Genomic DNA, 15,512 nt, shown 5'->3' with positions numbered 1-15,512 from the left:
CGGTTTTGGTTTCGTTCTTCAAAATTTATTTCGGTTTTGGTTTCGGTTTCGTTCCGGTTTCGGTTTTTCACAGAAATTTTGTTGATATAGATTTTTGCGAAAAGTTACCTTGCCATACTTATTTACTACTTAACAAGAATTTTAGCAAAATGTTGCTGATTTTGGTTAAATAAATCATTTATTTCAAAGAAATTTTTATTTATTATTTTTGTAAATTTCTGGAAACCGATTGAAACCTGTGATTGAAATGGTTTCGGTATCGTTCCTTTTCAGGTCAAGATAACGGTTACGGTTTCGGTTTCGGTTTTGAAAAACGAAACGGTTTTAAACGGTTACGGTTACGGTTTGGGTTTCGGTTTCATTCCTTGAATACAACACCTTGGGAATTGCCTAATTGTTCGGCATTTTCGGCAGAAGGCCGAAGTCGAAGATAAAAAATCAGCCGAATAAGTCGAATACCGATGCCAGGCCGAACCTTCGGTCGGCCACTAATTTACATACGGCCTTGGCCAAAGTATTAGGCATACCAATATACAAACATATGATGATTTACAAAATTTATTTTTTTGTTTATTTAGTCTTTAATATTTTGTATAAAAGCCTAGCTCACTGTCTAACAAAGAACATATAAATCCAAATTCCAAATTTTGTGCAGAAAATATAAAAATTCTTTAAACTTTCACCAAAAATGTCAAAAAATTATTCAAAATCTGTAGAAAAAAATTTGGTATGCAGTTTTGTAGCCCATTAAGTTTTAGTATAACAAAGTACAAGTTTCAAGTTGCTAAAAAATCCCGCTACTTTTTATGATTTTTTTTTGCTGACGCTGTCTCGCATTTTCTTTCATAAAAAGTATGTTCGAATTTTTTCATATGGAGGAATATGCACAACACCGTCTGCAAAAAATATCATTAAAACCTAAGGGATTTCTTAGCAACTTGAAGCTTGCACTTTTTATACTAAAATAACTGCGTACCAAACTTTTTTCTAAAGATCCTGAATAAAAAGTTTGCAATTTTTGGTGAAAGTTTAAAGAATTTTTATATTTTCTGCACAAAATTTCGAATTTGGATTTATATGTTCTTTGTTAGACAGTGAGCTAGGCTTTTACACAAAATATTAAACATTAAATAAACAAAAAAATAAATTTTGTAAATCATCATATGTATGTATATTGGTATGCCTAATACTTTTGGCCAAGGCTGTATGTATGTACATATGTAGTAAGGTAATACATTAAATAATAACTCATCTTAGTTTCAGAGGCAATTCAAATTTATAATTTTTTTTTGCAGATTAGTTCAGAAATATTGCAACAAATAAATTACAATGTTAAAAACCATGGGTGTTGTGCGCGTCGATGAAATCTATGAGTACTGCAATCTTGTTTATAATAAATATTCTTAAAAAAATTACATATTTTAAGACAAATCTTAGCCAAAGAATTCACAAAAATCTTAGTTTTACATAATTTTTGAGTACAGAATTTTGACCCGAAATAATTTTAATTGCAAAATAATTTTTTTACATTTTTTCCAAAGTAACTTTTAGTAAACGCCTGCACGAAAAAATAATTGTATATAACTTGCATATTATTCGCACTAGAGCCCAAAAATTATGAGCACACAATAGGACCTGTCTAAAATTAATAAAATACATAATCGATGGATAATAATTTTAAATTTTTCGGGTCCCACTTGTAAGATTTTTACTCCTTAGCTCGCTCTCCAAAGCAAACAAGCGCATGCAAAATAATCCATGGCGATCTAAAACTTTCATCACTTGCGGGTACTTCTGCAACCGGGATTATCCTCATATAACAACTATAATCTTTGTATAATACAAGATTTTTATCCTTTAACGTTATTTCTAGATTACATTAAAAACAGATTAAGCTGACTTTTTTATTTTTTTTTAGATAGCTCGCAGGATAACTCGAATGACCATTTATCAGTGCATTTACAGCAGCTTGGAGAAAGGCTATTCCCAAAGGTATGTCACGTTATTGTTATATTTAAATTAAGTTATTTATTTATTGTCATTTCGGTTATTATTACGACCGCTGTGGTGTAGTGGTTAGCAGTGCGCGCTACCATTGCACAGGACCTGGGTTTAAGCCCAGTTTCAGACCAACATCAAAAAATAAAAAATACAAAAAAAATCGGTTTTTAATAGCGGTCCCCTCGGCAGGCAATGGAAAAATCTTCGAGTGTATTCAGCCATGAAAAACTTCTTATAAAAATACACTTGCCGTAAAACTGTAGGTAGCTCCTCTTTGTGTGACAACATCAAGGCGCACGCCACAAGTCGGAGGAGAAGCTCGGCCAAACACTTAAAATATTGTGTAAACGCAAATCTATTATTATTCATCCTCATTGTGCTAGTCGTGTCGAATGCAAGTCGTTTTTCGAGAATCGAATCGTATCGAAGATTTCACGTTATTGCCTAAAATTTCCACTCGACTAGTTTATTAAAACGGAAAAACTTGGCAGCACTGTATAGTTTTCGACGATTTTCGTGTTTTTTTTTTTCACCACGACAGTAGACAATGCCAATGTTGTCGCGTCGTACAATTTAGCCTAATTTACGACTTACGCAATGAGGCTGATTATAAACAGAAATCGTCGTTTAAGTGCAAAACCGCGTATCAACAAAATGCAAAACCGAGTATCAGCAAATTGCAGAACGCGTATGTGAAGTTTTGGAAATCATTTTCTAGAGTGTTAAAACACCCATATTTCAAAATGGTTCTCTTTTTTATAAAGAAATCGCACTTCTGGCTAGTATATTTCAGGACGAATGGATAAGGGCTGAGCCAAGAGCTTGTGTGAGCAAATACAATTTTTGGCAGCCAATGTCAGTTAATCGGTTTTGCGGAATGACGATACGCGGTTTTGTACTTTAAACGACGAAATGTAACCCTCGAAAGCAGAATACTACACAGTGTTTATGTTTCCAAACGTTTTTACCAATCGTTATAGTAGACGTGTTTTTTTTGTATTCACGCATTCGTATCTACGCTTAAAATTTGTATGGAACTTTAAGCGACAAACTTTATGTGTGCTTATGAATAGTTGTCGAAGAAATCGAAATTACTGATTTTTAAATAGAAATTGTCGATGCTTGTTTTTTTTACACGTTGTGTAAAGAAACCAGAAGGATTGTGTAAGCCAGGGCCGACGAACCTTTATACATACACGTGCCATTATTTCCAAAGACTTATTCAATGTAGCCAGGACGTGCCAAAAAGAAGTCATGACTTATCACCGGTTTTGGGGACATTGGTTGACACTTAAATAATAACACTTAATTAATTAGTAATTATAATATTTTCAATATTTTTGCATTGAATTTATCGTTTTTCCTTTTCGCGTCGGCAGACCGTGAATTTTTCGATATTTTCGCCAAAGTTTTGCAATGATTAGTTTTGAAACCGCGTGCTTACGATGGAGATCGGTGACTGACGCAGGGTATTAAATTTTTGTTGAAGCCAGCCGATGGCGACCCTTGCTGGCCACCTTGGGTCTTCTGTGCGCCCACGCGCGGATCCGTACTGTAAACTACCGAGTCTAAAAGTTAGACATACGTACAAATTCATAAGTACCAGACATGGGCGTAGTGCACTAAATTTCAAGTACCACTAATATTGAATATAGTGAGGCTTATTTTTTTCTAATCCCACTAAAAGTAGTGGGACTCAGATTTTTTTTCACTACCACTAAATGCGTTAGTGGTAGTTGAAAAAATGTCCACTCAAAATAAATGCCTTTAGTGGTAATTGAATTTTTTTCCACTACCACTAATGGTAATGTAAAAAATTTTCAATAATTTCAAAAGTAGTGGAATCAACAGATTTTCTACTAAAACAAATATAGTAAAGTAATTAGGCCTTTTCAAGTGATTTTTGGAAATGTATCGGCTTTTGAATACATGTGTGCATATTTTCTAACATAAGTACATACATATCAATTTACAGTGTATTTCAATACAATTACAATATTTCTTTAAGATAAACAAACACAAACACAAATTTCGCTTTTATGGATTTAAATATTAAAAACACGAAGTGGAGACTCACGTAAGAGGTTACTTATACACATATCGCACACGATCTTCAAAAGTGACGCAACTCAAAATTTGGCATTTTTGGAATTATGCACTAAAAATGTACACTGGTCCGGGAGCAAATTTTTGTTATAAATTGTTGAAAAAACCTAAGGTAAAGTCTTCCTTGCCTATATGATTAGCATGTGCTAAGGAATAGTTTTTCGCATTTTCTGACGAACGTGTAATTTTGAGTTGTAAGATGATGAATACGTAGTCAATATATAGCACGTTTAATAATAGGTTTGTTCCACACGCCCAAAACAGCCCAGAAAGCGTTTCTCGCGCTAGAAAAATGGGTAATAGAGAGCGAATACCTTCCACTTTTGAATTGTAAAGGTCTTCTTCTTCGTGCCCGAAACAGCCGGGACTTTTTTCCGAGCATAAATGTGCAAGAAGTCAATTTGAAAACAGTTGTTGTTTGTTTACACCCGAGCTTGTTTTTTGTTTACATCCGAGCGCAAATTTTGTAAAATACCAAAATGGAAAATAGCAGTAAAGTTTCAGAAATGTAGGTATTTGCTAATTTTATTAGCCATATAAGATAAATACACATAAAATCATTGTTTAGAGCTGATTTGTTGATTCCGAACACGAAATGTGGTTTTTTGCGTTCCTCACGCTCTGAGCACTTTTGGCACGTATTGACTTATTTTTAACACTTGTCAGAGAATAGCTTATTTTTACGCTCTAATTAGCGAAACATAACGGAAAGCATGTGGAACTAAGCTAATATAAATTTTTCAAATTTTCAAATTTGTGGGAAAACGCAATCAAAGTTTGATCAATTCATACAGTTGGTATACCAAAAGACAGATGGAAAGATGGAAACATATTCTCTTCATCAAGCTATTTAATTGTATTATGAAATCTCCAAGAACGTAAATTTTCAATTACATCTCTATATTATTAAACGTGCGATATCAGTTTTTCCTTACTACCAAGCATTAGTATTATTTAGTGGAAACATGAGGGGTATTCTCTGAGTCTTGCAAAGCCCTTGCACGGTGCACGGATTGCACGGTTTGCAAAGCTGTCCCATACGAAAACCGGTTTTTACCGTGCAATCCGTGCAATCTGTGCACCATGCAAGGGCTTTGCAAGACTCAGAGAATACCGCTATGGATTTTTCCACTATTTGCAAGATTTAGTGGAAATAGTCTTTAAGCCATTAATATTAATTTAGTGGAAATTTTGTCAGCTCCAATGTCACTAGGCTTGGAGTGGAAAGCATTGTGCACTACCACTAAAAATAATAGTGATTTTTTCCACTAAAAATGTTTGTTTATAAAAAAAAACAGCTTTTTGACCTGGTACGCATGTATGTACATTAGGGTGGTCCAAAGATACACGTGGAAAAGTAAAGTCGGAATTTTTATGCTCTCACCCCCTAGGANGTCACTAGGCTTGGAGTGGAAAGCATTGTGCACTACCACTAAAAATAATAGTGATTTTTTCCACTAAAAATGTTTGTTTATAAAAAAAAAACAGCTTTTTGACCTGGTACGCATGTATGTACATTAGGGTGGTCCAAAGATACACGTGGAAAAGTAAAGTCGGAATTTTTATGCTCTCACCCCCTAGGATTGTTCTATACCGAAAAAAATATATCCCAATTTTTTTATTTCAAAAATAAAAAATATTGAGAGGTCGCTCAAAGCGCCCAAAGTTTTCCATGTCTTTTGTATGGGGAAACAACTACTTTTCGTAGAAATGGTATAGAATTCTTAAAAATCAATATTTTTCTATGAGAGAACTCAATTTGTCTGCAGCAGATTCCCAATAATAATACTCAAATTTTTATTTAACGATTTTTTCATCGCAACTTTAATTTATAGGTCCACCAAAATCCCACAAAAACCCCGAAAAATTCAATGGGGGGACCAACAAAAAATCGTTAGTATTAAAAAATGGTTAAATAAACAATTGGGTCTTATTACTGAAAGCCTCCTGAAGAGAACCAGCGTTTCCGATCGAAAAATATTGGTTTTCAAGAATTCTGTACCATTTCTACGGAAAGTGGTTTTTTCCCCATATAGAAATACATGGAAAACTTTGAGCGCTTTGAGCGACCTCTAAATATTTTTTGATTTCAAAATAAAAAAATAGGGGTATACTTTTTTTCGTAATAGAACAATCCTAGGGGGTGAGAGCATTACAACTCCGAGTTTACTGTTTTTGGACCACCCTAATGTACATATACACAAATGTCAATGACATGGTATAATATGTGCACATCTGTACGTAAATAAGGAAATTAATTGTGCAAGTTTTATTTACCTGGCTTCAAAGGACTTGGACAATTTTAGGAAATGCTACATCTTAGTATTCTTGGGCAGAATTACTTGCGTTTACCTGAAATTAAAATGAGTTTCACTTACAAATTTCCGGTTGAAAAGACCAATTTAGACTCAAAAACCTACATTTATTTATTTATTTATTTATCTCAAAAGTACGGTAAGACATTAAGTCTTTTTTTTGTACATTTTTACAATTCAATTACAAATTTTAATCTTAAACTAAACTTAAATTCTAAGGCTTATCCAACCATGAAAACAAGGTAAGAAATAGTATGACGTAGGTGAACAAGAGTTACATAAAAGATGAGAAAACATAGAACTAAGTAAAAAGTTCTGTAACTGCCGTCTTAAAGCATCTAGCTGAATTTATGTTTTTAATTGAAAGTGGTAATGAGTTCCATAGTCTGACAACACTAACAAAGAATAGTCTGGAGACCGTTAACGTTTTATATTTTGGTACTACAATGTTTTTAGTGCGAGATGATATGACAAACTTAAGTCTACAGAAAAGGTAACCAGGCTGATGATACTTAATTATTTTAAATAAAAATAAAATATTTCGCACTTTTAAGTAATTATCTAGACTAAAGCAGAGAATACTTTTAGTATATAACGAGATGTGGTCAAATTTTCGCTTGCTATATATAAATCTCGCAGCATTATTCAAAGCTAGGTTTAGTTAATTTTTAGATTCGTAGTCGGGATTGCTATGTACTAACTCAAAGTAAGAAATTTGAGGAACAATAAGTGTCTTAACTAATTGAAGTTTTATGTTAGTCGGTAGACAATAGCAGCTATTCCAGAGATTTCTGAGGATGTGGTAGATTTTAGAAATGCTATGGCTTATGTGATCTGTGCAAGTTAGTCGAGAGTTCATTTTAAATCCCAGGTTAGTTACAACAGATTGAAAAGTACTTATGGTTTCGTCCAGGACTATAGGTGATAGTTCACTCAGATCGAAAGAGTCGTGAGATATAGGTAAGACCTGTGTTTTTGCTGCATTTAAGCAAAGGCCATTTGTCTTGGCCCAGCTACACAGTCTTTTTAGGTCATCATTTAACCTGCATACTAAATCTTCGCCAAGACCAATAGGACGCGAAAGGTAGATCTGGGTATCATCAGCATATAGATGTATTGAAGAGTTTTGACAGCAGTTGACAATATCATTAATAAAGATGGTGAAAGTATGGGACCCAGGATTGAACCCTGAGGTACACCAGAGGAAATCTTCATACGCTGCGAAGTGATGCTGCTACACTGTACTTGTTGTAGCCTATTCGAGAGGTAGCTTTTTATTAATTTTACTGCCGTTGAGTCGAAACCAAAATAATCTTTTGAAAAATCCAAGAGAACCAATATAGTGAGCATTTTATTATCAAAAGCGGGGCGGATATCATTACCTTAAGTATTGCAGTAGTACAACTATGCCCAGATCTAAAGCCAGATTGGTACTCAGATAACAGGTTGTGATTATTCAAATGCGACACTATTTGTTTACAAATGATTTTTTCAAAAACTTTTGATAGCGCTGGTAATATACTGATGGGCCTATAGTTTTGGGAGGAGTCACACAGCTTGCCTTTAGGGGTCGGAAAAACGATTGCGACTTTCCACTGACTAGGGAATGTTGACGACGTCAAAATGAAGTTAAAAATATGGCTAATTGAGGGGAGTGCATAAGGAAGGATTATTTTTAGAAAGCGTAGGCTAAGACCATCCACGCCAATAGCATTCGATTTTATGGCATATATGCAGTTCATAATTTCATTTTCAGTGGTTGAGTTGAATGTAAATTTAACTGTAGGATTACAGGCCAGACTTTGGTTAGTTTTAAAGGATGACATGTTTGCTGCTTATTTACCCCTAAAAAGTATGAGTTCATTACATTTATATCAATCGTGCATGCTTTCTTGTCTTTCACGCCGACTCCTAACGACTTGAGATTTTTCCATAAATCTTTCGTGGAAACTGTTTCATTAAATTTACTCTGCAAATACAATCTTTTATTCGCGCGTAAGTTTCTAGTTACTAAATTTCGTAAATCCCTGTATCTATTCCAGCGTTCAGCTACAGGATTACGCTTCCAATACTTATACGCTTTTTTTCGGTCCTTTATAAGATTTAAAATTGATTTGGTGAACCAGGGTTTTCTATTGCAAGTTATTTTAATTTTACGGAGAGGGACATACTTATCAAACAAATATTTTACCAGCTTAGTAAAATGCTCTAATTTTTCGTCAATATCTGAGAGGCGCCAGCAGAAATTCCAGTCCAGAGAACTCGATTCATCATTTGAGGCAGAAATATTTATATTTTTGAAATCTCTATAAGTCAAATGGGTTATTTGTTGTGCTTTCTTGAATTCTATATTGTAACATAAATAAATTAATTCGTGGTCAGAAATACCGGCTAATGGAAATTGATCAACATGGTTTACATTATTAACCTCACTGGTGCCAAAGAGATCCAACATAGTTGCCTTACAGTTAGGTGCAAAGCGTGTCGCATACTTATTAACAATATTGATACCACAAGAATTAAAGCTGCTCAATAAGTGCTTGGACCTGGCATTGTTACATAAAATGTCTACATTAAAGTCACCACATACGAGGACATGAACATAGTTTACAGACAGTTCACGAATTTTCGTAAAGGTTGACGTTAGATCATTACATTTATGTGGGTTATATACACAAACAACAAGACACTTCTGTACATTACCATTAAATTCTACAAACATACACTCAACAATATCTGAACAGAGAGACTTATGCAAAACTTTACATTTGAGCTTGGAATTATAATATATGCCACCACCTCTGCACCCAGTGGATCTGTCATTTCTTAATAGCGAGAAATCGCACATAGCATATGTTGAACTCTGAATACATGATTTGAACCACGTCTCGGTTACACATATCACATCGATGCTACTTTCATAAAAAATATTGTTTAAATAATATAGTTTGTCAATTGTTAAGCTTCGAGCATTAAAGTGGCAGATATTAAAACCTTTATTATACTTGCACGTTAAATTTAGAGCCAGCCTAAGATTGTCTTTGTTAATGTGTACGCTAGGGTCATCGATCAAATCGACGATAAATAAGAGATGCTTGAGAGCGGCAGGTCAAGAAGAGAAAATGTATGCAATATGAAGTGAAGAGAAAATTAATAAGAGGGAGCAATAAATAGGCATAGATTCTCTTACAAGTGGACATTAATAATAATAAGGCAGAATCACTTAACATCACAAGAATATACACAGANCATAGATTCTCTTACAAGTGGACATTAATAATAATAAGGCAGAATCACTTAACATCACATGAATATACACAGACAAACAAAATATATTAGAATTTAAGTAGCGGCTGCGATGCGATCTACGCTTGTAAGTCAAGTAGTTACTTTAGCTGCTTCACTATCCGGGTGCTTTCTCACATAGACATGCCCATGAATCGTAAATGCACTCACCAAACGTTTTTGCTTTTTCATATTGGACGCATAATGCATAACATCACGATTCTTTTTTGTGAGACATTCGTGCACGAAAAACTTCTCATCAGCATCAACCCCAATATCGCGGAGAGTAAACGACTTACGCCCAGATTTAAATGCACCAGCAATCGCTTTGAATAGAAGTGAGCGATCATAGGTTGAGTTTAGTTTGTAGATAATCGGAGAGTGCTTAGTGGAACTGTTGTTTTTACGCGTACGAAAAGCTGAGCGGATGGNTTGCACGAAAAACTTCTCATCAGCATCAATCCCAATATCGCGGAGAGTAAACGACTTACGCCCAGATTTAAATGCACCAGCAACCGCTTTGAATAGAAGTGAGCGATCATAGGTTGAGTTTAGTTTGTAGATAATCGGAGAGTGCCAAGAATGATAGAATACAAGATTGCGCCGATCAGAGAGGATTTTTGAGAATAACTTTTGTGTGACGTCACACTGGTGCAATTGCGAGAGAGAAATTCCAAAACGTGAGCAAGAATGGAAGAAGAAGAAAAAATGTTGCAAGGGAGATGTAAACAAGTTGCACCAGTGTGACGTCATGCAAACAACGATTCTGTCAAATTCGTTAAGAGAGGAATAGCGGTCCGAGATCGGCGCAACCTTTGTATTCTCTCAATCATGGGAGAGTGCTTAGTGGAGCTGTTGTTTTTACGCGTACGAAAAGCTGAGCGGATGGCAAGTGGGGCTATTTTAATTTTCGTGCATAGCCGTGAGAACATCGAAATTAGGTTCTCACCAGCCACACTAGGTACACCAAACACAATCACGTCAGTCGACACCAGCGCGTTCTCCAGGTCATCAACATGTTGGCATAGAGCTTGAACGTTTTTGTTTTGTTCACCACCTTCGCCATTGAGTTTTTCTAATTCACTCACTCTCTCATCCAGCTTCTTCATGGCGGCTTTTATGTTTGATAGCTCAGCAGCGACTTCACCTATTCTCTGCATGACACGCTCTTCGCTCTCATGTAATTTCGAGATGATACTGCTCATGGAAAAATCTAATTTCTTTTCCAGCCTCTCAAGCAAACTCACCGTTGTCGGACTGCTAATACCCAAGAATGATAGAATACATCTCCCTACATCGTGGCTAATACCTTTCAACTGTTTTTGTACTGGAGTTTGTTGCGGAGAGGAGGTATTGCGGGAACTTTTTCTTGTTGACATATTTGCACTCAGGGAATATTGTTTATTATTAAAAAGCGAAAATAGGCAAAATGATGCAAGTAAAGTGACCGTCGATCAACTGTAGCTATAGATGCTGACACAAGCTGCTAGTAGATATATTATTTACTATAAATGACCGGGAATTACGATTTAAAAGCGAGATTCGATGCAGCGCCACAAAAACACGTCTGCTCACACTGACATTCTAATGTTATTATCTATTCGATTTTCGAGAACTTTGGATTATTGTTCAGTGCTTTTTTTCTTTTTCGTTTTCCTATTCGAACAGCAAAATATGCATACACAGGAAGTAATGTTAGACATTAGCAACATGTTGCGGCAATAATTCCGGACACTTGCCCGTACTATTTCTTTGCACCAAAAAAATGTTCTTATAAAAAAGAAACCCCAGTCGACCAACAGTCTCTTAAATGCAGACAGCTACAAGTTTCCAAAATTTTAGTATTAGCATTTTGGCTCATATTCTCCGATGGTCTTTCTAATTCGATTGACTAGGTTTTTAGTCCATATTGAAGTACACTGGGACTCAATCAGCTGCACTTCAAAATCTTCCATTTGCAGCAAATCAAATTTAAACAAGTTCAGTTTATCAAGTGAAGTCACATCAGGATACATAATAGGGGTCTTCATCTAAAGTGATAAAGGCATAAATTGCTTAAATTAATCAGTTTATCCCCATTCTTACATGAACGTACCTTGTTAATAATTGCATAAAATTGTTTATTATTTAACTTATATGGCTAGTTACGTTTCATTCTGACCACGTCCATTTTGTTCATTTGCTTTTTATGTGTTCGTAGCAAAAGCGACCGCCTGGCGACCTGTCAGAGTGGAATTTTGATGAATTTTATGCATTTATCCACCAAAATCATTTGATAAAGTGATAAACTGTGGTTAAATAATTTGTTTTTTTTTTTTGTTTGTTATTTATGGGCTTATAACAATTCTATTCACCAATTTTATTAAGCTTGAGGCCGTTTTTTTAATTAAAAATATTGTGGAAAAATTAACAATGATTTATAAATGGTAGAAGTGATAGCTATTTCTGAGATCACCACATCTCCTCATCAGACTTCTTCAGCGGTATTAGAACCGATGACCCCAGCTGATTCAGCCAGTTGCTTTCGCACTGTGCTAAGTTCGCCTTATAAACTGTTGTTGCTTTTTCCACTTTTTTACAACGCTTTTATCAACTTGCAATGTTGTGTGTCCAGACACCATTTATAGCTATAAAACCTTTGCTTTGCAAAGATCCCATAAAGAAGTCTAGACATTAACCTCGTCTAGGTATCATATCAAAACTCTAGAGATAGATGATATGCACTACATAAATTAATTGGTGCTCGCATGTACAATATCGGTAATATCTATAGCACGCCATTTCAAAGTGATATTGTGTGCCACTTATCTTTATTTATTTATTTTTAAGAATTTTCAATTAAAATTTAGTTCATTCTCAGGCAAACCCCATATATACCCAAGTTTAACAATATGTAGAAAACTACAAAAAAGTGCAACAAATTTTCTCCTAAATTTCAAACTTGTTTCTCGGAAGTGTTAGAATTTGTTTGAGTACACAGATTTTAGCCCCTTCAATTTTAGACTGATAATGTGCAAATTTCAAGTGGCTAGGAACTAATCAATTAATTTTTCAGATTTTTTTGTCGCATTGGCTTCCATATAATGAATAAACTCAGTTTATTTAGTCACTTGAAACTTGCACACTATCAGACTAAAATTGATTGGGCTATAAAATTGTGTATTCAGAAAAATTCTAACACTTCCAGGAAAAGAGTTTGTAATTTAGGTGTAAATTTGTTGTTTTTTTTTGTTAATTTCTACAAATTGTTAAACTTCGGTTTATATGGGTTTTGTTAGGCCCACTTGCATAACAGCAGGTAATCTATATAACTCGAAGTTTACCGGTTAAATTGATAAATTGGCTTGCACAATCAATGGTTGGGTGTAAAATTAAAGTTAACTCGTTAAATATTTAGCTCAGCAATTTTCGAAGGTTAACTTGCTAACTCTACATATGTCAATTTTGTCAGTAACAAGAATAATAAAATTGAGATTTCAAAAATTTAAAAAATATTTTTGAACACATGTTTACATACACACATACACACATATGCATGTATTCATTTTTCCGCCTTCAAATAGAGGTTTCGGTCAGTCTCGCGTAAAAAAATATGTATGTATATGCGATTTAAATGCACCGAAAGTGTGCAGTGAAGAAGTGTCGCTGGCCAATTTGCAGAGAAATTAGCTGAAGATCTTCATGAGCGCAGTTGAAACTACCATGGCGTGGATGTGGTACATAAATGAGTACATATTCAGGTCAAGTAATAGAAGTCCGTCTTAAAGTTGATGTGCTTGGACAGGCATGTGTATCAATCCAACCATAGCGAGATATAATTTTATTTAATATTTGCCATTCTTTAGATTTTCTGGTTGTAATAGAAATTTTTTATTTAATTTCAAACAATAAATATAAACAATCAAAACAAACGTCAAAAAAAGAGGGTGGTGCCTACTTAATTTAGAAATCCCTCGGGTAACTTAACTCTGAGTCAGTTTTCATTGCTGCAAGACATTGTCGGGTTTAGTAATGTAAAAATTTAACTCTTAGCTACTGAACTCTGTATTTATATATTTAACTCTGGATGTTCTGCAAGTGGGCCTTAGAGAAAGAACTGTATTTTAATTGAAAATTCTTAAAAATAAATAAATACACATAAGTGGCACACAATATCACTTTGAAATGGCGTGCTATAGATATGACCGATACTGTATGTACTGGGGATGTTGCGAATGCGGATGTCAAGTAATTTTAAGAAACAATTAGAATCTAACATAATGGCTAGATCGTTGTTTAAACAGCGCTTGCAAGCCAAACCAGATGTGTCAGGTTTTTCTAGAGCTTTTTAAAAAGAATTATTCATTCGCATTCCTTTGGCTGAATTTGAGGAATCTGTAACTTCATCAGCGTTTTTCGATTTTGGTTTTTGTAATTCATATTTAATACTTTCTTCAGCGACTGGTTTGAGAAATTTGTGCTTATAGCGATCTAAATAGGTGGATATGGAAAATAAAACATTATTTTCCAGGAATGAAAATTTTGAACGAAATTCTGTTTTTAAGGTCGTGGCTGCCAGCCGAATCGGATCAGAATATTGTTATTTTTTTAAAAAAGCTCCCTGTTTTTTTATAAGCATTTGAATCTCAGATAGTTACGTAATTCCTATCTTATTAAAGGTCAGACCTATAGTTTTTTTAATTATTTGAGCATCGATTCTCTTTATAGCAAGACGTGGATAATTTCTGCTGGAAATACCTATTGAAGGAGCTTACTCTTTGGCTTTAAATAGAAAAGAAGGGACAGTTTTACCACAGAAGTTTTTAGGCAAGGATTCAATGTATATCCCTATGAAAAAAATAACGAAATCTCATACAAATCTATTCCTCCCTACAGCTCCTATGAATTATAAAATTATTTAACAGAAAAGATTTCACTCCGCCTAATAATATTAGTGACCTGGACGATCAAGAGGTGTTCATGGACCTAGAAAACGTCACAAACGAAGTGAAAGCGTATGAAAAAGTGAGATGGTCGAGTTTCGACAACGGGGCGATATTAGTAAGTTTAAATCTTTGAACTACGTTAAAAAAATCTACAAACTTTCGTAAAAATTTCGAGTTTCTATTTCAATTTGTTTTAAATATTTTGCAGTTTTTTAGCTCATTCAATTTTAGTATAATAAAGTGCAAGTTTAAAGTAGCTGGGATTTACCGATGATGTGTGACATTTTGACGATGTCGATCATTTTCCCCATATTATCTAAGTATGCTCGACGATTTTTTTAATAAAGAAAATGAGCACCACCTTCATCAAAAAAAAAAAATATATATATATATATTAAAAATCAATGATTAGTCGCAGCTATTTTAAATTTGCACTTTATTTGAATTGATCGGGCTACAAAACTGCATACTCAAAACATGTATTTCTTGGAAATCTAATTAAAAAGCTCGAAATTTACGAAAATTTGTTGCTTGTTTTAATGTTGCGCAAAGATAAAACCTTGGATTTATACGGGTTTTGTTAAAGTGTAAGCGGCATTTTTATAACCAAATAATTAAAATTAAATAATTTTAAGATAAATATGTGCGTGTTGTAAGGTTTTGATAAGCACTTGAAATACTATTAAAATGTCAAGTTTTAGTACTGAATTCAAAGAAGATGTTTCTTTTATCCATTCATAATAGCTTAAAAAAAAAATTTTTATCAATAAGTTAAACTATGTGCATACCTACATAAACTTTCCCATGAATACCATCAAATCATTGGTCTTGAAGGGAATCTATGAATGCATGCACTAAGAAAATATACGAGCTAATTAAA

At 34.2% G+C, this 15,512-nt stretch overlaps 1 protein-coding gene across 2 annotated transcripts in view; it reads left to right on the top strand.

Moving 5' to 3' along the window:
• Positions 1 to 15,512, top strand: part of hyd (E3 ubiquitin-protein ligase hyd) — a 534,145-nt gene that overhangs the window by 288,791 nt on the left and 229,842 nt on the right. For both annotated transcript variants that reach the window (XM_017617625.1, XM_017617630.1), the window contains exon 9: positions 1,919 to 1,992. In XM_017617625.1, the coding sequence (XP_017473114.1) occupies positions 1,919 to 1,992 (74 nt within the window). The remainder of the gene's footprint in view (positions 1 to 1,918; positions 1,993 to 15,512) is intronic.

The sequence above is a fragment of the Rhagoletis zephyria genome, unplaced genomic scaffold (genome assembly GCF_001687245.7).
Source record: "Rhagoletis zephyria isolate East Lansing unplaced genomic scaffold, Rhagoletis_zephyria_1.1 Rzeph_scaffold_00030, whole genome shotgun sequence".
In the NCBI taxonomy this organism is placed as follows: domain Eukaryota; kingdom Metazoa; phylum Arthropoda; class Insecta; order Diptera; family Tephritidae; genus Rhagoletis; species Rhagoletis zephyria.
Note: the sequence above shows the minus strand (reverse complement) of the source record. Positions and strands in the feature narration are given on the sequence as shown.